Source organism: Perognathus longimembris, unplaced genomic scaffold, assembly GCF_023159225.1.
Source record: "Perognathus longimembris pacificus isolate PPM17 unplaced genomic scaffold, ASM2315922v1 HiC_scaffold_5408, whole genome shotgun sequence".
In the NCBI taxonomy this organism is placed as follows: Eukaryota; Metazoa; Chordata; class Mammalia; order Rodentia; family Heteromyidae; genus Perognathus; species Perognathus longimembris.
In genome coordinates, this window is record NW_025960832.1 from 1 (window position 1) to 26,401 (window position 26,401).

Here is a 26,401-nt window from a genome sequence, read left to right on the forward strand (position 1 = left end):
CATCTCTTTTGAAGACAGGCCATGGACAAAGTTTTGTTTTTGCTGAGGAGCTGACTTCAGAACACGGAGAATGAAGCCCCACTGGGGAAGTCCTCGGCAGGAGAAGGCGTGGGCGCCCTCAGGGCGGGCGGATGGCCTGCGTCCACAAGAGGAGGCGTACCTTCATAGAGGGCTCCATTTTGCTCCTCCTCTACTGCCTTCAAGAAGAGTTCTCGCGCCTGTGAAAGGACGAGAACAAAACACACTGTTTGGAAATCGGTGCTAGCCATGAGTGCCAAGAGCAGAGCCTTTAACACACCTGGCATTTGGGCAGCTGAATATCCAGAGACAGAACAAGGCACTCTGGCCTAAACCTCAGCCTCATCCTCTACCTGAAAATGAACAGGGTGGATGTGCGTCGAAAGCGCCCAAGGGAAGATGTAAAGCCTGAGAATGTTCAGGAAGACCTTGGAGACCTAGGACTACAAGGATCCCTAGGAGACAGAGACTCGAGCTGGACCTCAGAGACTGCTCTGTCAAACATGGGCCACCGACTGGAGAAAACATCCACAGGTCACAGTCCACAAAGCACTGTGCTAGCATGCATAAAAAGTGTGCAGCTGCTGGGCTGAGATCTGTGGATCGTGGTTCAAAGCCAGCCTGGGCAGGAAAAGGCCTCATGAGACTCTCATCTCCGATTAAGTATCAAAAAGCTGGCGTGAAGCTATAGCCTTGAGTGAAAAAGTGGTAAGGTTCTTTTTCTTTTAGGCGTTTTCAGACAGGCTCCCTATTTATCCTGGAATTTCCAGTCCTCCTGCCTCAGCCTCCTGAGTGCTGGGGTTACAGGCATACCCCCCCCTCCTGGCTGAGGAAACGTTCTTTTATTTTACATGTGATGTGTTTAGGCACGACGAATGGCTACTTTGCTGCATCAGTGAACATTCCCATGGTTAAAATGGGTAACCTGTTAGAACCTCTTGGATATGTACCTTCTCCTCCTTTGCCAGTTCTTGTTTCCCTTTGGTATCTGCCACTGCTTTCAGTGGGGCGCCTCTTGCCGCTCTGCAAGGCTGGGTCTCCAAGCTGCTGGCCCCCACGCCCGGGGCAAGCTCAAACATCCACTGAGCCCGGAACATCTGCAGCTGTGTCTAAGAGGAGAACAGCATTTCAGGACTTGTCAGGAAGATAACCAGCCCAGGAAACACCTGCTAACACGCCCAGTATCTACTTCTCTATTCTGAGACCAAACAACAAATACCCACTAAACATGATGCTTCCCAGTGATTTTCAAAGCCAAGCACCAGTGTACAGCGGTGACCCTCGTTACTTGGGGAGGCTGAGGTCAGAAGGATTACGGTTACGGGCCAGTGTGGGCAAAAAAGTTTGAGATGTCTAAGCCGCAGCGGGGTGCAGCACCAGTGCTATGAATCCCAACAACGGGAAGCCGAGGGCACATGATCTCAGGCACATGTCTGTGCAGGCACCCAAATCCTCAAAACTAACCAGGGATAAGCAGGGCTGGCGAATGGCCCAGCTGGCACAATGCCAGCCGAGCAAGGGCAGGGCCTTGAGTTGAACTCAGGACTGTGAAAAAAATTAAAGACCTACTTCAAACTTTAATACTGTACACAATAATAGCTTCACAATGTAGGCAAATCACATTTTAATTAGAATTGAAAATGACTTAGGGACTGAACTCAGGAGCTTCCAATAATGTGTGTAAATTATCATCACTGAAAATCCTGTTACATTCAATACAAACAAGAGCCTGTGGACCCCCTCCGCCTTGCCCGGTCCCGCCCTGGCGTCCGGCCTAGGTCTGGGCACGGCCAGGACCCGTGGAGGACTCGCGCATCCCCAGTACATGCCTGCAGGTCTGATCCCGCAGGACTCTCGTCTTCATCGTCCCCGGCTCTGACAGCGTCAGAGTGACAATCCTCCTCGGCTTCTGCCTGAGGGAAAGCCAAAGCAACATCAGCCTCCCTCATCTGTCCTCGCTCCTCCATCTCCAACGTCCAGTCCGGCTCCTGGACGCCACCAAACTGCCAGGCCCCGCAGGGGGCAAGAGCGAGGCCCGACTCGCTCCAAAGGAAAAGCAGAGTGACGTCACCTCGGACCGTCACATCTTGTTCCCCCCAAACTTAACAAAACTCCCACCCAGCCCCAAAGCACGCTCGGCCTCGGTGAGACGAGGCAAGCCTTTCTTTCCCGAGTGGTCGGGTGTGAAGGGTGTCATGGTGAACGATGCTGGCTCTACTGACAACCCATAGAAAACGGCTTTCGTTTCTTCTTCTTAGAAAAAAATCAAACAACGTAGAGCGTGTTGGTTTTCCTTCTTACTTCTACAAAACCAAGTGGGGGGTTTTCTGTTGTTGTTGTTTTTTTTTTTTTTTTCTGATTCTGAGGCTTCAACTCAGGGCCTGGGTGCTGTCCCTGAGCTCTTCCACTCAAGGCTGGTGCTCTACCACTTGAGCCACAGCTCCACTTCCAGTCTTTTAGTGGTTAATTGGAGATAAGAGTGTCACTGGCTTTCCTACCTGGGCTGGCTTTGAACCACAATCCTCAGATCTCCACCTCCTAAATAGCTAGGATTATATAGGCATGAGCCATCATGCTTGGCAAAACCAAATGCATTTTAACTTTTTATCAGAAAATTTATCCAAAAGGTATTCAACAGTAAAGACAGGAGTAATTAATCCTCAAGTAACCATGGCCCACTTTCAGTAATTACCAATGTAGCAACTAACGCCTTAAAACCAAATATGAGGGGCTGGGAATATGGCCTACTGGTAAAGTGTTCACCTCCTATACATGAAGCCCTGGGTTCGATTCCCCAGCACCACATATACAGAAAATGGCCAGAAGTGGCGCTGTGGCTCAAGTGGCAGAGTGCTAGCCTTGAGCAAAAAGAAGCTAGGGACAGTGCTCAGGCCCTGAGTCCAAGCCCCAGGACTGGAAAAAAAACAAAACCAAATATGAATTTTCAGTTTTCATATTTCTGAAAATGTAAAGTGTACATATTTTAGTTTGTGAGATCAAGGTGTAAAGAAGGCCCACTATTGCACTGGTTGGAATTTCTCAATTCTGGTCTCATCTTCTCCTGCCCCCCCCCCCTTTTTCTCGCAGCATCTGATGAACATGTGTGACTCCTCTGTAGGGTTGAGATGCTGCTTAGGTATTACTAAGCATGCGCCTTTATCCTGCTAGTTCCTGTAAATTGTGGCTGGATCTGGCGGGCTTGTTTAGATTCTGGTAAGAGGTTTCTCTTTCCCAAGACTGCCTTGTGGGCAATGTGTTTTCTATGAAATGAAGTGCCTGAAATGCAGGTGGCCAAGTCCTACTGTACTACGGATCACAACCAGCTCAGTCTAGCTAAGGAAAAGAGAACACCAACATTCACTATCTACAAACTTGAGCAAACTCCTAAAGCGGACTAATAGTGTGTGATGCCAATGAAATACAAAGTTGCTTCTCTATAGATACCTTCTTCAAAGGGAAGTTCAGTGACACCTGTCAGACAAAATTGATATGCATTGTCCCTAAGCTTTCTCTGCTCAAGGCTCTACCACTCTGAGCCACAGCACCACTTCTGGTTTTCCTGTGGTTAATTGTTTAGAATGCTTCCCCACCACTCTGCTGGAGGAAATAATCTGAGTGGTACAGAGCTCAGCAATGTTTGTATTGTGGAACATATAAAAGATTAGAGAGAGAAAGATGGCCCTCCTCCCAACACATTAGTGAACATGATCGATTAGAACAACTTCTGGTTTTTTAATATTTTAAAGGTACTAAGGAACTCAAAGAATTATAGCTGGGAGTGCTTTTTATGAAGAGATATCTGTGTAATCTGTTTTATAAATCCCCTCTTGACAGACTGGCGTGCTTGGAGTGGAATAAAGCTGGCCTGGAATTACTGCACACGACCTTGGGCTTACTGAAGGTTTGAAGTCTGAATCTATTTATCCTTCCACGACTCCCGCCTCTTAGCAGAGATGGAAGTTTGCCTCAGTTCCTCTGTTAGCTAATACAAGATTAGGAAACAGAGCTTGCTCAGCTCTCGGTGTGGTGAGATCTATACAAAAATGGGGCAATCGGGGAAATGACCTCGATGCTCAGCTAGTGATAACAATAAAACCAACTGTACCCGGTTCCAAAGGCACTAAGTTTCATAACTGCAATTTTTAGCTATATCCTAATACCAGGGGGTGGAAACGCTTCTAGGACCACAGGTAAAACAGATTAGCCAGCCTTCTTACACGTCATTCCCGCGTAAGGCCGCCGGCCTTATCTCCGGCAGCCAGGCTGCAGGAGGGCGCCTGCAATGCTCCACCCGTTACGGCACGCCGTCATGTTTGGCACAGGAGAAAGGGTGGATGGGGAGGAAATTAAGAAAGCAGCAGCTGCTTGAAGATTGGAGCTTTTCCCACATGCTAATGGATGGGCCCCAGGCTGGCACTCCTGGGAGGGGTGGAGCTCTGGGAGGCGGGAGCTGGGGGAACCCTGGGGGGGGGGGCTCGGCACCCTCGTTCTCTGCCCCCTGGCTCTGGGGTGAGCAGCCCGTTCTGGCACATACTCCGACTAGCACGTGACGCTTTGCCACAGGCCTAGCGCGCTGGGGTCACTTCCTCTCCCAGGACCCTGAGCAGGAATATGCCCCTTCTGGTAGGTGTTTCCTGGTAGGAGCGCAGGGGCGGCACCTGACACACAGGCCTCTCCATGGAGGTCCCTCTGTCTTCCAAGTCTGACTTCTAACTGTAAACTGCAAGCACAGCTGATGGGAGGGGACTAGTTCGGTAGGGTTTTCCTAGAGTAATCCAGCCTCCTGACTCCTCAGAAGGAACTAACTTCCTCTGAGGTGTTTCCCCCCTGGAGCCTGCTCTCTCCACCTGGAAACTTCCTCCTTACTTTAGCTACCCGTCCTCAACCTTCACCCTCCACCTCTGGGCTCGCTGAGGGAGCAGCAGCCCCCACTCTTGTCCTCTGTGCCCCCTAACTCTGTGCTGAGATCATTTCTGTTTCCTCCACTAAAGACAGTGAACACACCTTGATCGCCTTTGCAACCTTAAGGTCAAAACACTGGATTCTCAGGAAAGGCCTTGGCTCTCCCCTCTTTAGCGAGACAGCTGTATAAAGACAGGGATTTCTAAAGCATCTTTTCATCGGACATAACATTTTTTTAAAAATCACAAACGACCCTATGCGTTTGGTTAGACTGAAGATGTAGTATCAGACCAGAGTCTAACTATGCCAGGCCAGGCCGGGTGCTCAAAGTGTGGCTGAGTAAACAGAATATACTACAGACCCCAAGATCAATCTGTAACAAGACGCCTCTCTCCTTTCCTGAGCTAGTGTTCTAGTCCATTATTACCTTGATTTCGACATGAAAACAAGACCTGGGGTTTGGCTGCATGCAGCCAGCTTCAGTGCCACCTGCACCCAAAGGTTTTCCATGTTCAGGACCGAGCCTGACCTGAGTATCACCTTTCCCTCGGCAGCTGCCTTCCTCCTGTCACTTCTGTTTCCGGAAAGGTTAAGCACTTAATCCTCACCAGAAAACGACTCCAGAAAGCCTACAAGAGTCCAACAGTGCCTTTTCTATCCTCCAGATTAGCTACATGAAATAAAACCATCCTGCCACGGCAGGATGTTAAAAAAAGAAAAAAAAAGAGAGTCGGGGCACCGGCCCATGCCAGCGATCCTAGGGACTCTGGAGGCTGAGACCTGAGGGCTGCATTCAAAGCCAGCTGGGACAGGACACTCGGAGACTATCTCCAATTCACCACCAACAGGGGCCAAGAGGAGGCGGCCTTGAGTGAAAAATCGAAGCCCCAGGGCCGTTGTCGACACCCTATAACAGGAGTATGAGGGAGCGAGGTGTTCGTGATGATGGAGGGAACCTCTCTACCTGGCAGAACTGAATATGCGGACAGAAATCTTAAAAACGTCCGGGGCCTGGCGCTGTGGGTGCGCTCTGGGCTTGGCTCCGTCTTTCCATCTGGACGGCAGAGAAATGGTGGCTCAAGGCCACGAAGGCCCTGGGGCCGCCGCGGGCCAGGAGGCGGGCCAGGGCCCAGGCCCGGCTGCCGTCCACGGGGCGCCCGCGCCCAGGTGCCTGGGAGCTCCGGGAGGCGGCTCGGCCTCCCTCCCGGGGCAGTCAACAAGTGTCCCGGAGACACGCTCTGCATTGGGCATGGGGACCTGGGGACCAGCGGAGTGGCCCCCGCCTCGGTGACCCCGCCAGTCCCTCCCCGGTGACCCCGGCCCCCTCTCCCGGGTGACCCCTCCAGCTATTCCCCTGGTGACCCCGCCGCCCCCCCCCCCCGTGACCCCGGCAGCCCCCTCCTCGGTGACCCCGGCCCCCCCCCGTGACCCCGGCCCCCCCACCGTGACTCCGCCGCCCCCCCGGTGACCCCGCCAGCCCCCCCCATGACCCCGGTCCCTCCCCAGTGACCCCGGCCCCCTCCCGGTGACCCTGCCAGACCCTCTCTGGTGACCCCCGCCCCCCGGTGACCCCGCCATCCCCTCCCCGGTGACCCCCGCCGCCCCCCCCCGTGACCCCGCCATCCCCTCCCCGGTGACCCCGCCGCCCCCCGGTGGCCCCGCCCCCCCGTGACCCCGCCGCCCCCCCGGTGACCCCGCCCCCCCGTGACCCCGCCGCCCCCCGGTGATCCCCCCTCCCCCGTGTCCCGGCCCCGCCGGTTACCATGCTGCCCGGGCTCGCCGCGGCCCGGGGCCGGCTCCGGCGCCGCCCGCGGAGGGGCCGTGTCCGGTGTCTACTCCTGCCTGTCTACCGCAGCGGGCTTAGCAGAGTTCTCGGTCGGAGAAGCGGACCAGGCAGCGGCAGTAACTGCGGGCCCGGCGTACGGCAGCCATCTTCGCGGGGTGGGGGTCGGGTCCGGGCGCGCGGGAGCGGCGGCCGGGACGGGGCGCGGGGGGCGCGGGCCGGGGCTGAGGGGAGCTGGAGCGCCGGCCTGCCGGAGACCCGCGACGCCGCTGCGGAGACCGGCGACGCGCTGCGCAGGCGCGGGGCGGCCGCGGCGGCCCGGAGCGCCGCGCCGCGCATGCGCAGGGCGGCCGCGGCGGAGCCTCGCGGCGAGCCGGGCCTGCGCGGAGGGCCGCGCGGGCCGCGGCGGCCGGAGGCGTGGCTTCGCCGGCCACCGGCGTGGGTCCCCGAGCGGCCCGGCGGGCGCGGACCTACTGTGTGCATCCGCGGTGCGAGGCGAGACGGGCCTCGGACCCGACTCGCGCGTCCTGTCCCGTGGCCGACGTCAACGGGCGTCCGCTCGACAGCGACCCCGCTGCGAGGATTCAGCTAGATGCACGCTAGGACTGTCGCGACGTGGGGTCGAGCCACACGCTAACTACAAACGTGGGAATCACCGGAGTTAGGATCGGGTGGCGGGGGGCGGGCGGGGGAGCAGGATGAGATCACGTGCGCAGCGGGGGGGGAGTGTGAGAAGACAGCCCTCGCGAGACACGTCTGACTACAAGTCCCAGAGTGCCACGGGGGAGGACGGGCGGCTCCGAGGCCCGCAGTCCGGGTCCTGCCGGGGCGGCGCCCGCAAGGCACCCTGGGACTTGTAGTTCGGCGCGCCCGGAGGCGCCGGAACGCCCTGAGCCCCGCGAACCACCGCTCCCCGCCCGACGGCGGGTCCCCCTCGGTTCCTGGCCGCACGGTACTTCGGTGTTTCTCAGTGGCGAGCGTGCGGTGGGGTGTTCCGTGAGAGCCGCGGGTCCCTGCGCGGAGCGCTCCGGAGTTTCCCCAAGTGCCGGCGAGATGCACGCTCGCGGGGGGTGGACGTCCAGCCCCGCCTGCTCCTGGAACCCCAGAACTGCAGGCTGCCCCGGGCCACGTCGGGGGGGGGGGCCCTCGCGGGGCCGGGCTCGCCTGCCCGGGCTGGCTGAGACCCGCGCTGCTCGGGGTCGGCTTCCCGAGGGGCGTGGGTGACGACGGGCGCGAGCCATGGCCGGCCCACGGCGCGCCGCCCGCGCCCGCGCCCGCGCCCGTACCGGGAAGCGCGAGGCCGGCCCCGGCTCCCCGCCGGCGGGACCGCCGCCCCCCGGGTCCCCGGGTCCCCGGCCCCCCGGAGCCGGCGCCCCGCCGGTCCCGCTCGGAGCTCGCGGCGCGGGCGCGCGCGGTGCAGGGACGCGCGGGGCCAGCGAGGGGAGCTGCAGGGCAACTTTTCCCGGGGAGCGCGGCCGGCCCGGCCCCCCTGGAAGCCACCCTGCCTTTTGTTTGTGTTCCGGCCCGAGGCCGCGAGCCGCCGGATCCCGCAGCTCCGCCGAGCGCCGCGCGGCCGGGGCGGCAGCCGGGGGTCCCCGCAGCCCGCGCCCCGCGCCCGTGAGTGGGGTTCGGGGGGGGGAGCCGGGGCGCGGCGGGGGGGGGGGGGAGGCGCCCGCCGCGCGGGGCCGGGCTGGGGCGCGGGCGCCGTCCCGCGATCGCCGGGGTCGTCGGGGCGCGGGGGAGGCTCCGCGGCGTGGCGGGCGGGTGTCCGCGCCCCAGCCCGCGGGGAGGGGGGTGCCGGGGGCCCGAGGCCGCCCCGGGGCGCGGGGGTCCGCGTCGGTGCCCCGGGCGTGGACGGCGCTGCCCGGGTGGCGAGGCCGCGAGTGTGAAGCGGAGCGCCGGGAAGCCGCCCCGAAGCGTGGCCGGGACCCGGATTTCCTCTCCGCCCTTTCCCCCTGCCCCTGCGGGGTTTGGCCGGGCACACTTCGCAGGAGGAGAAGTTTGATCGTTACAGTTCTCATTTCTCACGCATGGGAGTGAGGGGTGTTGGGGGGGGCGTATCCCAATAATAGACGGTCCCATTGCTGGATGTGCGATGTGAGTGAGCTTGGGCTGTGTGTAGCTAACACTCGAGCTATTAAGAATTGACGTCCCAACTTCGCCAGCGAAGGAGTTAATATTATGCACACATATGCACATTTGAAATAGTTTCGGAACAAAGCCCTACAATTTGGCAAACAGTCCTTAAAGCCTTCTTAGAGCCGGGGATTGTGAGACTCCAGGAAGTGGGTGTAGAAAGAGGGCTGGGATTGTATTTTATTTTTAATTTAAAATGACATCTTGTACCATACCCCACCCCAAGGACCAACCTTGAAAGCCTGCAGCCTTCCTTCCCTTCTTCCCTCCCCCACTGTCTTGTCTCTTCCTTCCAAGGCAGACCTGTAGCTGGGTGGGAGTGGGCAGCTGTTTTCCTAGCTGAGACCAGTCTAAGTTCACATGGTGTGTGTGTGTGTGTGTGTGTGTGTGTGTGTGTGTGTGTGTGTGTGTGTGTGTGTGTGTGTGTGTGTGGCCAGCCGGCATAGGTCAGACTCCTGCCAACTTTGCAAAGAAAACCACAAACTTATAATTTATAGAAATCACAAAAAAGTCCCCCCTCCCTCAAATTTGGTCCCTACGGACTATGTAAATAAGCCACCAGGACAATGGCAGGACATTTAGAGTTTTATTTATTTTTTTGACTATTCACCCTCAAAAAAGCCCATTTTTCATACCTCACCTGTTTTTGTTTGGTTGGTTTTGGGGGTTCCTAGTAAAGGTGCAAGGTCTGTCAACCTTGGAACTTTGGAATTATCTCCAGCCATCTTTTCCTTTGCCCTTCATACCATGAGTCATGCAGACCTTTGCATTGTGTTCTCCATGAGCCTTTCCCTTGTTCTGCCCAGCCTGGCCCGCAGCACCCCGCAAGCCCTCCCACGTCTGCCACTCAGGGAGGACGCGCGTGTGCGATGTTTGCACAGAGAGCGAATGAATGGATGAATGAATGGAGGAGAAGCTTCCTTCTGGTCTTTTCAGCTTTCTGTGATTGTCCATCTCCCAACCCTTACTTACTAGAGGCCTTTGAACTCAGGGCCTTGTGCTTGAGAGGCGGGGGCCCTATTCTTGAGCCGCGCCCTCACTCTTTTTGGGTAGATCTCACATTTTTTGCCCCAAAGTCCTTAGACCCAGATCCTCAGCCTTGACCTGTGGAGTCGCAGGGATTAGTTCTGCAGTGGATCTGGCCCCAAATCATTATACCTCGTCCTTATATTTGTTTGTTTATTTTCAATGTGGGTTCTGGGCCTTGAACTCAGGGCTCACGCTCTTGCTTAGCTTTTTTCACTCAAGACGGGTGCTCTTCCACCTGAGTCACTCCTCCACTTCCGACTTTCTGCTGGCTAACTGGGTGTGAGCTTGGACTGGCTAGCTCCCACCCATAATCTTCAGGTCTCAGCGTCCTGAGTAGCTAGGATTACAGGTGTGCGCCCCTGGCGCATCCCGGCTAATCTGTGGAAGTGTCACCTCAGCCCATCTCTAGGCCTTGCAGCCTCTGGCTCCCACTGTTTTGGGGTCTCGCAGTGGTGGACTTCTTAGAGCTTTCCATATAGAGCCCCCCACTTCCTGTGTACCCCTGTGCCCTGGTGAGGTTTGGGTTTCTCGCTGTCCTGCTGAGGGTCCACGCTGTTCCCCCCCCCCAAGCGTCATTGCGCACACTGTTCTCTCTAGAACTCTCCATCCTCCACCTTCTAAGTCTTCCTTCCATAACATGTCCCTGCTATCTCTGAAGCCGGGAGATGCTTGTTAGCCTCCTGTTTCCTGCACTGATCTCTAATCGGTAGGCTATTTTTGAGCCTCTGTGGGGCCGGGGCCACGTTCGATGCTCGCTGGTGTGCTGTGGGCCCCTGGGCCTGGCAGGGCTGGGCTCGGTGCCCTGGGAGCCCCGGCAGTAAGTACCCTTCCCGCCTGGGGGACGGGGAGACGCTTCCTCCAGCGGGGTGCAGATCAGGTCCCTGCGCCTGCTCCGTCGCTGCCACAGGCTGCCAGCCGTCTGCCCAGCCCTGACAGGGACCCGCACAGCCCCAACGTGCGTGGGGCAGGGTGCGCCTGGCTAACTCGCACGCAGCCCAGAGGGCCCGGGCCCCAGGCGGCCACCCCTCCGAAGCGGCCTGAGCTCAAGCTATTCCCGGCCACCGCTCTGTGTCTGGGATCTGTTGCCGTTTTTCCATTTGATCGTTGCCAGCAACACTTTTGCCTTAGAAAGAGAAAAATAGATTTTGTTTTCTTTTTTCACTGCTGCTCCTGCAGCAAGCTCTTCCATTCCGTGTTGTAGGATCTCAACGCCAGTGTCTGCCCTCATAAAACGCCTGTCTCTGGGCGTGGAGCTTGCGCGTGCGTGTGTGCTTTGGCAGCCCTGTTTGCCTCGTGGTTTCTGGGTGGGGGTTGGCTTGGGTCTCGCACCTTGCGGTAGTCAGCCTGTGTGTCGTATCTCACTGAGCTGCAGTGCTCCCAAGGGCGTGCTTGGGCCTTGGCTTCTGAGGAGGGTTTATGGCTAGAGAAGGTGACGTTGCTCTTTGGACCTTGGTGCTGAAGGCTGATGTGGCAGAGGGAGAGAATGCTCCAACAGGTGCGTGCTGGTGACTGGCACGGGGCTTGGAGGCCGTAGTGGAACCTGTCCAAGTTTCTGGTTGTGCTCGCCTTTGACTTCCATATGGAAATATACCTAGTAGAGAAAATTACTTTGTGAAAAGGTAGAGAAGCCGGCCATTTTCTAGGACCAACTGCATTGTTGTTTTTGAAGCAAAAGAATTTTGCCAGGAGGAAATGTCGGAGATGACTTTCTTTGTCACCTGGTGCCTTCCGGTTGCCCTACCACTCGAATTGTACCTGCATGTAAGCTCCTGGACAGCTCAGGTGGACGGGGTTGGTTTTAGAGGTAGATTTGTATTTGCCTGTGGTCTGCGCTGGGTAAGAAGCAGGTCAGAACCTTGAGATGGATTTTGTAGAGAATAAGAGCAAAGTAGAACAAGAAGAAAACATGACCTACGTGCTTTCCTGTTAGTGTGGCTGTCGAACGTTTCTCTCAGTTGGTGTAGAGCTCTTGGAAGGACTCGTGTTCTGTGCCTTAATCCTAATAAAGACGTTGAATTTTGCGAAGAAGGTGGGTACAAGAGGAGATGGGACGGACCTGATGGTACAGGAAAGTCACCTAAAATCAGAATTAGGCAGTTCTATAAGTCACTCATCTATTCAGTCAGCGTTTCGTTATTATGAGAACCACATGTGCCACCACTCCAGACGCTCTTCCTAGCTACGTGGAATGTAACTGCACACACAGGTACCTGTTGCCCCAACAGAGAAAGAGTCCAGACATGAACACACTTGCCTGCGTGTGACGCTACAGACCTAAGAACAAGTGAAGCTTTTATGGAGAATGATAAAATGTAAGACAATGTTTTTGCCTACCTGTGGGGTTCTTCTGTGTCCGGGACTAGCAAACTAGGATTGGCCGGTCACACACTGTCCTCTGCTTGCTTTTGTGAGTGACGTTTTCTTGGAACCTGGCCTTTTGTTGAAGTGTTCCATCCCCCAAGGGCAGGCTTGGGGAGGGAACGTGGGGTTGGGTGCCCCTCAAAGCCTGCGGGGTTTACTGGCCCCTCAATGGAGAGTGTTGCTGACCTTGGCTCTATTTTGTGTTTATAGGAAGTCACCACTGCTTCCTTCATAGGTTCTATTGGTTTGTGTGTGACACACAGTTGTTTATCATCTAACACTCTTTAGTTAAATGGAAGTGACCATTGCTTCCTTCATAGGTTCTATTGGTTTGTGTGTGACACACAGTTGTTTATCATCTAACACTCTTTAGTTAAATGGAAGTGACCATTGCTTCCTTCATAGGTTCTATTGGTTTGTGTGTGACACACAGTTGGTTATCATCTAACACTCTTTAGTTAAATGGAAGTGACCATTGCTTCCTTCATAGGTTCTATTGGTTTGTGTGTGACACACAGTTGGTTATCATCTAACACTCTTTAGTTAAATGCGCAGTGAGAGTTGTCAGAGCTGGGAGAGGTGATGTGCTCACTGTCCCCATCCCTGCCCCGCCCTACCTGTCCATCCTAAGGGGCAGGAGGGCAGGCGGGAGGCTGCGGCAGGACCACTGACTGCCGGGTCCAACGGTGCGGTGCGGCCCCTCCCCTCCCCTCCCCAGCTCTCCCCTTCTCTCTTCTTTCCATGCCAGTACTGGGGTTTGAATTGAGGACCTGAGCACTGTCTCTGAGCTTTTATGTTCAAGGCTGCTCTACCACGTGAGTCACATCTCCGCGTCCAGGTTTTCGCGGTTAGTTGGAGATGTGGGTCTGGTGGACTGTGCTCTCTGGGCTGGCTTTGAACTGTGATGGTCAGGCCGCAGCCTCCCGAGTAGCTGGGAGTAGCTGGGGTCACGGTGGAGCCGGGCTGAGTCGGAAGCCTCGCCCCACACTCACACGGGGGGAGCTGATTTTTTTTTTCTAGTTCTTAAACATTTTGCTCTCCCTTCAATTCTTCCTGGCCTATAAAAGCCTAAAAAAAACCTCGAGCAAGTGATTGAAGAGTTTCCCCGAATGTGTTGGTGTGAGCACTCCACTCTGGAGTCCTTTTCTCACAAGGTCGTGCCTAAGAGCCAGAGGCCTGAACCAGTGTCTGGACTTGAGAGAAGGCCCGCTAGCCAGTTGTCCTCTGTGGGAGCTAAACACATCTTTTTTCTTTTCTTTCTTTTTGTCGAATGTGAGGCTTGAACTCGGGCCCTGAGCACTGCCCCTGAGCTCTTCTGCTCAAGGCTGGCACTCTACCACTTGAGCCACAGCTCCACTTCAGTTTTGTGAGTGGTTAATTGAAGTTAAGAGTCCGTTGGGCTTTTCTGCTCAGGCTGGCTTTGAGCCATGCTCCTCAGGTCTCAGGCTCCTGAGTAGTTAGGACTGCAGGTGGGAGCCACCAGCACTCAGTGCTAAACACATCTTCAGTGGAGTCTTCCTTCAACCTAAAGATGCAGCAAGTTCCACTGTTGGGGGGGGGGGGTTAGGGAGAAAAAGCTTCTTTCGGCTTTGTAGCTGTTCTCTCCCTTGCAGTAAAAGAGGCAGATTTTTCCCTGAGGCAAAATGCGTAAAAGATTTGTTTGCTAAAAATGTATCTGGACAGAGGAACTGCGCCCCAGAGAGAAACACAGCAGCTCCATTCACTATTTTTAGTACACTTTTAAAAGGGATGAGCAATATTGACTTATTCTTGTCAAGTTATGACACATTCAAATCTAGAATGCAAAGAATAATTATAAGCCTGTAAAGGTCTAATGAAATTCAGAAGCCCTGTGAGGATCGCTGAGTGGCGTGCTCGTAGTCCACATTTCCTGTGGGAACAGGTGAGACTTGTGTGCATGAGGCGGGCAGGCGAGGGGCGATGTGCTCGCTCTCCCTGAGGTCTGAGTGGGGCAGATGGGTCTAAGCCACACATAATGCGTGCCTCCCGTTTTCCAAGACGTCCATAACGGTGGCATTTACTCCACGGGTTTCAAGATGAAGAGTGAGCTACAGAGCGAGCGCTGGGTGGCTCACGCCTGTGATCATAGCCACTCAGGAAGCTGGGACCCGAGGACTGTGGTTTGAAGCCAGCCCTGGCAGGAAAGTCTGTGAGGCTCTTTATCTCTAATTAACCACCACAAAGTCACAAGTAGAGCTGTGGCTCAAGTGGTAGAGTATCAGCCTTGATTGAGAGAGTGAAGGGACCGTGCCCAGACCCCGAGTTCAAGCCCCAGTACTGCACACTTGTGCACACGTGCCCCTGAACCCACCTAACAATAGAACTCTGAAACTTTGAAGAAGGAGGAAGAAGGTGGGGGAAGGGTGAGGGGCAATAGGGATGCTTTGGTTAGGTGGGTAAATGTCATCACGAAACCCTCCTTGTACAACCAATATGGGCTTTAGGAAAGAATGGACCACAGGAGGCCCCGCCCGGGCCGGCTCCCAGGCTGTGAAGAGCAGGGTGCCGGTGCAAACTGCGGGTCCTGAGCAGACGGGCTCTCCCCCCACAGAAGATAGGCCAGGGCGGGAGCTGGGGCTCGGCCCCGCAAGGTCCCCCCCAAGGTCACCAAGCCAGGAAAACCATAATGTTTCTTTCTGAGATCTGCTAGAAGTCTTTGCACAAAAGGGAGACCACGCTGCCTGGGTGTGGGTTGGGCACAGGGTGTTCAAAGGCCCGGCCTTGCCTGGCGGGGCGTTTCTGTGCCTGAGGCCGGGCTGCCCGCCCTGGCTGTTCCGTGGCATTTGCTATCTTTCCGTGTCAGAACATCAAGACGTTTCTGGTCAGCTCAAAGCATTTCCTGACTGGACTTTGAAGGCGAAGAAATAGCATCAGCGAGAGGGCTTGCTAGCTCTTTCCCAAAGAGGAGCGAACATAAATGACAAAGACCAAACTTCCCATTTGGGTCATTCAGACAGCATTTGAAGAGCCGCAGTGGGTTAGAAGCGGTGCGCAGGGAGGCCCGGAAGCTGAGGAGGAGGGGTGTGTGTCCTCTCAGTCGGAGGGCCTGGCGGGGGGTGGCTCACCACGGGGAAGGGCCTGATCCCACCGTCCCGCATGTCGGGTAGCTGGTCACGGTGGTGGGAAACTAACCCAGGAAGACTAGATTCGTGGGGTGCATCCACCCATCCATCCATCAGTAAGGGCTGTGGACGGCATTTCCTGGGGTCCCTGTATGCGGATGTGTGTAGCTGTTCATGGGAGACTCACGGTGCCTCCAGCCGTGAAGGCCTTCCGTTAGGTCACGGGGGGGGGGGCGGGGGGCGGATCACAGCATACACCTTTGAGGCCTTCCGTTAGGTCACGGGGTGGGGGGGTGGCGGCGGGGCGGGCGGGTATCACAGCACACACCTTCCAGGGGGTGCAGCAGCCCCACGCAGGCGACCAAGCCCCTTTCTTCCTGCTCCAGCCTCCTGGGCAGATGGATTCTCATCCTCGGATCTCGTGGCCCAGAGCTGCTGGGCGCTTTCCTGACCCCCGACATCCTACCTTCACCCGGCTCTGCGCCTCGGTCGCTGTCCATCAGAGCAGACTTCCCCCTCGTGGCCTTTCCCTGCCCTCTGTGCCTCCCTCCCATCTGGTGTCCCTCACTGGGGCCATAACCCCCTCTAAGTTGTGGTTGGAAGTGCAGGTTCTTGGCTTGGCTTCGGTTGATCGTGACTCCTGCACACAGTGGGGCTGGAGCAGGTGGCTTGCCGTGCCCAAGCCTAGGGAATCCTGAAAACCTGTGCAGTGACCTCCACCACCACCTGACGTCGATGCATGCGGAGACCTAGTCTCATCTCCCATGCAGCTGTTAGGTAATTGCCTAAACTAACAGTATGTCAGGAAGTAACGACCGTGATAGCATGACCAGAATCGAATTCACTGCCTGGTAATATGATGAAGTGTAACAAGGAGGAATTGTTAGCATAGTAATGTTCCAAATGACCCAGTCCATCTCAATTTCAGTAGCTCTTCATTCTTTCCCAAGTAGTTTTCTCAATAATGATCTAGGTCAGCATTGCTCCAATGATATAATTTAATTGGGTGAGGAAATAGTCGGGCATTAGCTATCAAAGAAAGGCATCTACTAATAATAATTGCTAGATCTGAATCAGCAATATAACGCCATCTCAATAAAAAAAAAGCAGCGAGGCCTATATGCCACTGCAACGTAGATTATTGTGCGTTTCACTCATCACAGTTCATCAAGGAGGTGGAGACGATCAAAGAGCTGGGCAACAGGCGCTGTGGGGGGCAGTGGGGGCAGTTAAGGCAGGGACCCACTCGTGACAAACCATTCCATGTGTGCACACACTTTTCATGACATAGTTCCCACAAAGGAACCACAGGAGACTGAATATGAAGGAATTCGTTGAAGCTAGAATATACAGTTTGGGGTTGGACGTGAAAAAATATTCTAGACTATTTTAATAACTGAATTGCAAAAGTAAAGTCAGATCATGTTCTCTAGGTTAAAAAAAGAACACCTTAATTGAGTGCCATTATCCTTAGAGCAAAGCAGACTTTTTTCTTTCAAAATAGAGGATGCAATGTATTAGTTAGAACAGTTTTAACAAATTAAAGCTCTAGTGACTGAGCGTTCTTTCCTTCCCTCCCTCCCTCCCTTGTTTCCACAAAATGATCATTGTGTGTGCACATAAAACACTCAAATATTTTACTATAAAACTGACTTGTGTTAGATGATTTTGCCTAGCTGTAGGCTACTGTAAGTGTTTTGCTCACTTTCGGGTGAGCCAGGCTGTTTTGGTTAAATATACCCCATTCACTTTTTGTCAGTGCCAGGGTTTGAACTCGTGCTCTATACCTAGGCCTTGAGTTATTCTTTTTGTTTGCTTGTTCAGCTTTTGCCTGTCTAGCGGTAGCACTCACGCTGTTAGCACTGAGCCATGAAGACTTCATGGAGTACACCTCGGCCTCTTTCTGGAGAAGTTACTTGTAGTGTTTTGTGGCTTTTGTGCGTTTATGCTATTAACTAGGCCTTCCTGTACAGAACCCAGTGTATTTAGCCCAGCTTCCTATTTTTACCAACTCTAGTTATCACATAGATTTCCCTAGACTGGCCAATCAGCAGAAAACATTGAAAGAGAGCTAGTTCATTTCATTACTTTGCAAACACGGTGTCTCTAACTTCATGAAGATACATATTTGAACCTGAAAAGAGCGTTATTTAGACCTGAGATTGACAAACTTGTTTTTGTAAAAAGCCAGCGTGTCAATATTTTAGACTTTCATGTCCTACAGTATCACAGACGCTCAACTTTGCTACTGTAGTTACAGATATCCTCCAGGGGCGTGAGTTTGCTGGGTCCCAGTAAAACTTCATTTATACAAACAGCGCCAGCGCGGGAAGTTGGTCATTCGTCACCGAGCTGTGATTTGGATATACAAATACAGAAAGTCAAAATGTGCGTTGCCAGCACGTGCCCTGACCTTCCCGCCCTTCTCCTCTGCAGGCAGGAGACTGCCTTCGGAAGATGTCTCTGGGAGCCAGTCGCCTGCTGTCGAACACCTCGCGCTGGCGCTGCCACCGGAAAATCTGGTTGCATTCGGGGGAGGCCTGCTAGGGCTGCGGGCCGGGACCGCGGGCCTGAGATGAGCGGCCCGTGGCCATGAACAGATACACAGTCCTCAAGCAGCTCGGGGACGGCACCTACGGCTCCGTCCTGCTGGGAAGAAGCGTGGAGTCCGGGGAGCTGATCGCCATTAAGAAGTACGTTTGCCCCTGCGCACTCGGGCGTCCTGCCACCTCGGTCGCGATGGCCGGGATCCCCCGCCCGGGCCGCCGGGTCGCCATGGCCTCTCCCGCCCTGGCCGCCGGGTCGCGATGGCCTCTCCCGCCCGGGCCGCCGGGTCGCGATGGCCTCTCCCGCCCGGGCCGCTCGCCCGTTCCTCTCGAGTCTGCGGCTCGGCACAGCGTAGCTGAGGGGGCTCTCGGGCGCCTCTAACGTGGTCACCGTCGAGGCCGGTGCCGGGGCTCCCCGGTGGCTGGACTGGGGAGGGGCTGCCCCAGCTCAACCCTCCCAGTCCCCAGTTCATTGCTAATGCACGGAGGGACTGAAGGCCTCGCTCCCCTCTGGCTGCGGGCGCTGCGCCCCCTTACCACGGGGCCCCTCCAGAGGGCCCCTCCCCGCACCCAGAACTCTGAAATGGAAGTCATGCCTCTGGCTTTGATGAACCCATCGCAGGAATGACATCCTGGCCAGGAGGGGCGGGGCTACCTGGTGACCAGGGGAGGGGCTCCTGTCCCCCATCTCCTGCTGCATCTGACCTTCATCACACCCCAAGTTCCCCTCATACTTCACATGCTCTTCACTGTTCCCCAAATTCTGTTCTCCTTCACTACTCCTGGTCTTGATGAGTGACAGTGCTGTCGTTTGTCCTCAAAACCTGAGGCTCCTCAAGTCCCCTGCCCCCAACGACTCACCCTCGGCACAGCCTCATTGCCTCTGCTTCTCCCTTCCACCCGGGCTGCTTACCGCTGGCCACCAGCTCCTCTGCAGGCGGAGCCCCGGCCTTCCAATCGTTCCTCTTCATTGCATTCTAGAAAGGCCAGTGTGTGTGTGCGCGTGAGCGTGAGCGTGCGTGTGCGTGCGCGTGCGTGTGTGTGCGTGCGTGTGCGCGTGCACAGAATGGTCCTTGAACTCAAGACCTCAAGCTCTCACTTAGATTGTTTTTGCTTTCAACTAAAGCTTGATCCACTTGATCCGCTCCGGCTTTTTGCTGCTGGTTAACTGGAGATGAGAATCTGAAGATCTGTCTGCTCTGGCTGGCTTGAAACCGTGGTCCTCAGCTCTCAGCCTCCTGAGTAGCCAGGACTTTGGCCGTGGCCACCAGGGCCTGGCAGCCCTGTAATGTCGATTGAGTTTCCCTCGTCTCTCGGCAGTTTCTCTCCTCTTTGCCCTGGCTTTCCAGAACCGCTTCCCCGAGGGGCCCCCCGCCCCGAGTCCTCGCCTCGGCTTAGGAGGCGAAGATAGCTAAGATAGCTTTCAGTGGCTTGAAGCCAGCGACTGCTCACCCACTCACCCATTCATTCATTCATTCATTCACTCGTGTGTTCGCGTGTTCTGTTGGTACTAAAGTTTGCTAACAAACACTGGGGCTTGCTAGGAGAGCTTTCTACCATCTGGCCCCGAGCTCAGCCTGCTGGTTTATTTTAAGAGCTGTGAATTTTAGGGCCGAGGCCCACCTTGGAGCTGTGACCTCCACCTTGCCCCGTCCCTTGACCTCGGCCTGCCTCCTTCGGCCTCGTCTGGCGTCACGGCCGCCTTGCCTGTGTGCTTCCTTCTCTGGCCTTGAACTTCTGAGCCTCAAGACGCCTTCTGCCCAGATCCTTCCCGTGATGCTCGCTCCCCTTCACCTCGGCCTCCCGCCTGGCTCCGATCTAGGTTGAAACGCTGTCGCAAGCGTATCCCCCTTTTCCCCTCCCCACGCGTGGACCAGATGCGGTTCCTCCTCCTGTCGCCCTGGCGCCTTTCCTGCGTGGCACTTGGTACAGAGGTGTCGACCTTCCTGCTGTAAGGTCCACTGCACGAGGGACGTTTTTCTCATCTTCTTGACTTGGTGTCCTGCGTGCCCACCACACAGGAGGGCGGAGCAATATGTGGAGCATGACCGCAGGAACTGAACTCTCCACCAGGAATACGAGTCAGGGTGGACCGAGGAGGCAGAGGTTAAGGTGCGCTCGGGACCAGCAGTGAGAGTCCGAGTCTTCTTCATCTGTGCAGACCGAGAGCATTCACAGATCATCGGACGGGGTCATCTGCCAGTGCCCCAGTTATTTAAAAGCAAAGGCACCACCTTAGCCCGTGAATCAGATCGCAGGTGCTCTTGGTACCAGGCGGTGCTTTGTTGACTCTGGAGCAGACTGTGCCACCCAGCGAGTAGCGAGATCACAGGTGGCATTGAGTTGCAGTTAACTCCCAGCCACATCCAAAGCTACATGTCAGGAGCCCGTACCCTAGTGTCCACAGTACTGGACAGAGCAGAAGATTTGCACCGACACAGACAGTCCTGCTAGGCCACTGTGAATACAGAATTGTGTCTACCAATCCAGAAAATTCTCTCAGGTGAAGCCCGAGGGATAAAGTTTAGCCTGATACTGGGAGTATGCATGCTGATTCTTTCTTTCTCCTCTTCTAGAATGAAGAGAAAGTTTTATTCCTGGGAAGAGTGCATGAACCTTCGGGAGGTTAAGGTATTTATTTATTAATGTATGAGGGAACACTTCATATTTGGCTGACAAAATGGCTTTATGGGTATGTTCATAGTTGAGATAGTTATTCCGTGTGCATTTTTTTCATAATGTTGAAACAGTGGGCAAATGATATGATGTGCTGGACGTGGGAGATAGCTGATAGGGTGTGGGTGAATTTATTGATCATAGAAAGCTTTTATCTTTCATCAGTTTCTTAGATCTAAGTGTATCACAATGTCAGTATCAATAAGTGTATTATATTAGGGAATACTTGTTACCTATCCAGTTGTGACTGTTCACGTAGAGGAATGTGGACGTCTGGTGTTTTTCCTGGGTATATTTAACAGCAGTCCCTGGGGGACTTGTACTGTGTTCTCGGTGGTGGATTGCTTTGAGGGGCATTGGCGGACACAGCTCTGTCCTGGTCTCAGGCTGGGGCCACGGGCCCCTTTCTCCTCTGTTCCTCTCTCCATGCTGTTTCGATTCTCCTCGTGGCTCTGTCTGAGTAGACTGACTACTTTAGTTCTTCTCCTCCGCATGGCAAAAGGGAGCAAGGAGTAAGTCCTTCAGACTTGATGAGCCAAAAGGTCACCGTTAGTCACATTTAGGCTGTTTTAAGCATACATATACAACAGTAGTGAAAACAAATTTCCAGCCTTTAAATTCAGGAATTATAAAACATAATGATAATTTTGTGTATAATTTTTCTGTATTCCAAGTCTTCCGGTGAGAACAATGAGATCGCTGGGGAGGGGCACAGATATCACGTTGAATTCAATTCCCCAGAGCTAGTGCTCCCTGTTGTCACACCGACTGCTTCTCTGTAAAAACTCTTCTTACCTATGGACCTTACAAAAACGGTCTGGATTTCAGGTGTGATACTGGATTTCATCCGTGGTTCACAGTGTGCCAGCGTCTTGCCTAAATTAAAAGAGAGATCCAGAAACAGAGGATGATCTAAAAGTGTGGGGTTTATTTTCTATTCTTTTTGTGACATGAGGAAATGCAAAGTGTTCTTGGCTTGGTTGCAAAAAGTGTTCTTGACTTCACATTTCTTATTTTATCTTCTATTTTTTGTGCTGGTCCTAGGGCTTAAATTCAGGGCCTAAGTGTTGACCCTCGATGTTTTTGTTTTTTTCCTTTTTGCCAGTCCTGGGCCTTGGACTCGGGGCCTGAGCACTGTCCCTGGCTTCTTTTTTGCTCAAGGCTAGCACTCTGCCACTTGAGCCACAGCGCCACTTCTGACTGTTTCCTATATATGTGATGCTGAGGAATTGAACCCAGGGCTTCATGTATGCGAGGCGAGCACTCTTGCCACTAGGCCATATCCCAGCCCATCCCTGAACGTTTTTACTCAGGCTGGCTCTCTAGCACTTGAGCCATAGCTCCACCTCCAGCCTTTTGGTGTTTCGTTGGAGATAAGAGTCCCATGGACTCTGCCTGGGCTGGCTTCAACCCATGATCCTCTTATTATTATCCTTAAGATGTCCAGTTTAACATGATCAGTTTGTGAGTACAATCAATCCTAACCGGTGACCATTTAATCGGTTTCCCCCATCTCTTCTTAAGCCACCATTCCCTCAGTACACCTAGTTCCATTTTCTTTTATTTAAAGCCATCTTAACTTCCAGTATCTTAAGATCCTCGCTGTAGCAACTCCCCACCCCCCCACCCTTTGCCTTATCTGTGAACTCTTGCCTTCTCCTGGCTTCTTCACGTCATCCTTAAAGGTGCTCTTCACCCTCCCTCACTGAGAGCGTTTGCCTTCTCTCCCCTTCCTTGGCCTCCCTCTCGCTTCTCTTGACTTGTCTTTAATAACCTTCCTGTCCACGCAACTTCCCTGCACACCAAATCAAATCAAAGCAGCCCTCCTCCTGGAACCTCCACGAACGCTCAGAATACGCCCTGCGGTGCGCAGGAGCACGCACTGTCTGCACCCCGCATTGCACACGCACACGCACTGCCTGCACCCCACATTGCACACGCACACACACTGCCTGCACCCCACATTGCACACACACTATCTGTACCCCACATTGCACACACGCACACTGCCTGCACCACACATTACAAACACACACGCACTCTCTGCACCCCGCATTGCACACGCGCACACACTGCCTGCACCCCGCATTGCACACGCACACGCACTATCTGCACCCACATTGCACACACTGCCTGCACCCCACATTGCACACGCGCACGCACCGTCTGCACCCTGCATTGCACACGTGCACGCACTGCTTGCAACCCACATTGCACACGTACACGCACTGTCTGCACCCTCATTGCACACGTGCACTCACTGCACCCCGCACACATGCACACACTGTCTGCACCCTGCATTGCACACGCACATGCACTGTCTGCACACCGCATTAAACACGCACACACTGTCTGCACCCCACATTGCACACGTGCACACACTGCTACATCCTGCATTGCACACGTGCACGCACTGTCTACACCCCACATTGCACACGTGCACGCACTGTCTGCACTTTGCATTACACACGCACATGCACTGTTTGCACCCCACATTAAACACACGCACTGTCTACACCCCGCATTGCACACGTGCAAACACCGTCTACACCCCGCATTGCACGCACGCACGCATCATCTGCAACCCACATTGCACACGCACTGTCTATACCCCGCATTGCACATGTGCACGCACTGTATACCCCGCATTGCCCATGCGCATGCACCATCTGCACCCCGCATTGCACACGCACACGCACTGTCTGCACCCTTCATTGCACACGCACACACACTCTGCACCCTGCATTGCACACGCTAACGCACTGTCTAGACCCCGCATTGCACACATGCACGCACTGTCTGCACCCCACATTGCACACGCATACACCGTCTGCACCCCGCATTGCACGCGCACACGCACTGTCTACACCCCGCATTGCACATGTGCATGCACTGTTTGCAACCCGCATTGTACACGCGCACACACTGTCTGCACCCTGCATTGCACACGCACACACACTGTCTGCACCCTGCATTGCACACGCGCACGCACTGTCTGCACCCTGCATTGCACGCGCACACACACTGTCTGCACCCTGCATTGCACACGCGCACACTCTGCACCCCGCATTGCACACACACACGCACTGTCTGCACCCCGCATTGCACATACGCACGCACCATCTGCACCCCGCATTGCACACGCATACTCACTGTCTGCACCCCGCATTGCACATGCACGCGCACTGTCTGCACCCCGCGTTGTACACGCACACACACTGTCTGCACCCCGTGTTGTACACGCACACGCACTGTCTGCACCCCGCGTTGTACACACGCACCGTCTGCACCCCGCATTACAGCTTGTCCTCAGCCCCTCTTGCCAGCAGGGGCTTCCCTCGCTCTTCGGGGCTCCCAGCTGGCGTCTGCGCTCCCCTTTCACGCCTGGCCCAGGACAGGCTTCTTCCCATCCCCGCCTCCTCCCCGGCCCTTGTCTAGGGTGACTCTTCTCCACTGACCCCTTGGTGCTCACGGACGACCCCATCCTGCAGTACCCCGTGGGTCCTGCTTCCGCCCTGCCTGTGGCTCTCATCTGCCCTCCTTACTCTGCTGAGGGCGTTCTGAGTCCGCTGTCCGTGCCCTGGGCTGGCTGGTGGCCTCTTCTGCTGAGGGAGTTCTGAGTCCGCTGTCCGTGCCCTGGGCTGGCTGGTGGCCCCTTCCTGCTGAGGGAGTTCTGAGTCCGCTGTCCGTGCTCTGGGCTGGCTGGTGGCCCCTTCCTGCTGAGGGAGTTCTGAGTCCGCTGTCCGTGCCCTGGGCTGGCTGGTGGCCTCTTCCTGCTGAGGGCGTTCTGAGTCCGCTGTCCGTGCTCTGGGCTTGCTGGTGGCCTCTTCCTGCTGAGGTTCTGAGTCTGCTGTCCGTGCTCTGGGCTGGCTGGTGGCCTCTTCCTGCTGAGGTTCTGAGGTCGCTGTCGGTGCTCTGGGCTGGCTGGTGGCCTCTTCCTGCTGAGGTTCTGAGTCTGCTGTCCGTGCTCTGGGCTGGCTGGTGGCCTCTTCCTGCTGAGGTTCTGAGGTCGCTGTCGGTGCCCTGGGCTGGCTGGTGGCCCCTTCCTGCTGAGGGCGTTCTGAGTCCGCTGTCGGTGCTCTGGGCTGGCTGGTGGCCTCTTCCTGCTGAGGGCGTTCTGAGTCCGCTGTCGGTGCTCTGGGCTGGCTGGTGGCCTCTTCCTGCTGAGGGTGTTCTGAGTCCGCTGTCCGTGCTCTGGGCTGGCTGGTGGCCTCTTCCTGCTGAGGGCGTTCTGAGGTCGCTGTCCGTGCTCTGGGCTGGCTGGTGGCCTCTTCCAGGAGGCAGCGTCTGGTGCGCAGGACGTCCTCGGAGCCCAGCGGGTCGCAGGTTGTTGGCGAGTGGAGGAGGACGAGGGCACAGTTCATAACCCTCCCGGGCCTTCATCCCAGCCCGCGGACGCCCTGGGTCACGCTGGAGTCCTCGGGTTCACTGCTCACACCCATCTGCTCCAAAACACTCATCGCCATCCGCCTTTGGGAACCTTCAGGATGCTTTGCTCAGGAAATATATCTCTGGAAAATGTCCGTTCAGATGTGCATGTTAACACTTCCGTCCTTAAACACTTCGTTTGTGTTCAGAAGGTAGTGTCTTTTCAATGCCGTTCACAGATGAGAAGGCGTCACAGTCCATGCTTACTGGACTCCCTGCGCAGCGAGGAAAGGCTTTTGTCTACTAGGCTGTCCGTCAAGTCCCGGCTAGCCTGTGAGCAAGCTGCAGCCATTCCCGGTGGTCTTCCAGGCAGAGCTGCGTTCACTAAGGCCAGAGGGCCTCTTCCCCTTTGGCAGGGTGATGGCCGGTGACAGTGACACAGCCAGAAGCACCTCTGTAGTTATGCAAATGAGTCACCAACCGGGGTGCACGCCTTCCGCCTTCCAGAGCCGCCTCTTGTTTCTGCTCTGTCTCCTGACATCTTTGCCTTTGATGATCCTCAGAAGCGAAAAGAAAGCTCTCTCATTTCTCAGTGGGGTCATTGTGACCCCCGTCCCCTTGCCTCCTGGGTGATTTAAACTCACGAGGTGAGAAGGAATGTCCGACATCTCCTGGACACCCCAGTGGGACGGGCGCACATCAGGGCAATCAGTCTGATTAGTGTCTGACTTGAGCACTTTCCTGTTCAGCGCATCTGAACCCTGTTAGCTGGTGATGCCAGCGGGAAGTAGCTTCACTCTTCAGAGCCAGAAGTTCCAGGAGCTTGGCTTCCTGTCCTGGGTCCCTTCTGGATGCTTCCAGCTGGACTCCGTGGTCTGGAGGCTGAGCCTCCATGTCCCCACCTGGTACCCGGAGCTGGGCACGCCCAGGAGTTCTAGCTGGTAGTCAAGTGCTCGCTTCCTAGTCAGCTCATCAGAGTCATTTTTCTAGGTAAAGTTACCATCGATTAGAGAGAAATGCTGTTTGTTAAAGCATCCATAAAATACAGCGTGGGGCACGCCCGCCCTTCCGGAAGAAGGTATTTCTTCTCTACTATGATTAGGATAACTCTGGTTGCCCGGCAGATTTTCTCTAATCTTCATTTGCTTTGTCTTTCTTTCTCACCTTTCCAGTCTTTAAAGAAGCTCAACCATGCCAACGTGGTGAAGTTAAAGGAGGTGATCCGGGAGAACGACCACCTTTATTTCATCTTCGAGTACATGAAGGAGAACCTCTACCAGCTCATCAAAGAAAGGTACGCTCGCGCTCGCAACCGCCCACGGGCGCACGCTCTGCTTGCTGCCCCTGGACTCCTCCCTGGTCCCTTTGAAGTCCTGCTACAGGGCTGAGCCCCACTCCTGCTAGGGAACCCCGAAGCAGCTCCCAAGCCAGGGCTTCCGCAGGCGCTCAAAGACAGAGCAGACACTGCCCTTCTCCGTTCCCACGAGGCCGGGGGCCGG

At 55.2% G+C, this 26,401-nt stretch overlaps 2 protein-coding genes across 2 annotated transcripts in view; one reads left to right on the forward strand and one right to left on the reverse strand.

The window, feature by feature from the left end:
• Nucleotides 1–23: 23 nt before the first annotated feature.
• LOC125345224 (F-box only protein 9-like) lies at nt 24–6,972 on the reverse strand. The gene is made up of 4 exons (XM_048337440.1): nt 6,683–6,972; nt 1,848–1,931; nt 969–1,127; nt 24–218 (listed from the first exon to the last, which is right to left on the reverse strand). The coding sequence occupies exons 1-4, from the start codon at nt 6,683–6,685 to the stop codon at nt 57–59; spliced, it is 408 nt and encodes a 135-aa protein (XP_048193397.1). The 5' UTR covers nt 6,686–6,972; the 3' UTR covers nt 24–56.
• Nucleotides 6,198–26,401, forward strand: part of Cilk1 (ciliogenesis associated kinase 1) — a 34,281-nt gene continuing 14,077 nt past the window's right edge. The window contains exons 1-5 of the mRNA XM_048337439.1: nt 6,198–6,207; nt 8,305–8,320; nt 17,749–18,005; nt 20,435–20,489; nt 26,075–26,196. Of these exons, the coding sequence (XP_048193396.1) occupies nt 17,905–18,005; nt 20,435–20,489; nt 26,075–26,196 (278 nt within the window). The 5' untranslated portion in view covers nt 6,198–6,207; nt 8,305–8,320; nt 17,749–17,904. The remainder of the gene's footprint in view (nt 6,208–8,304; nt 8,321–17,748; nt 18,006–20,434; nt 20,490–26,074; nt 26,197–26,401) is intronic.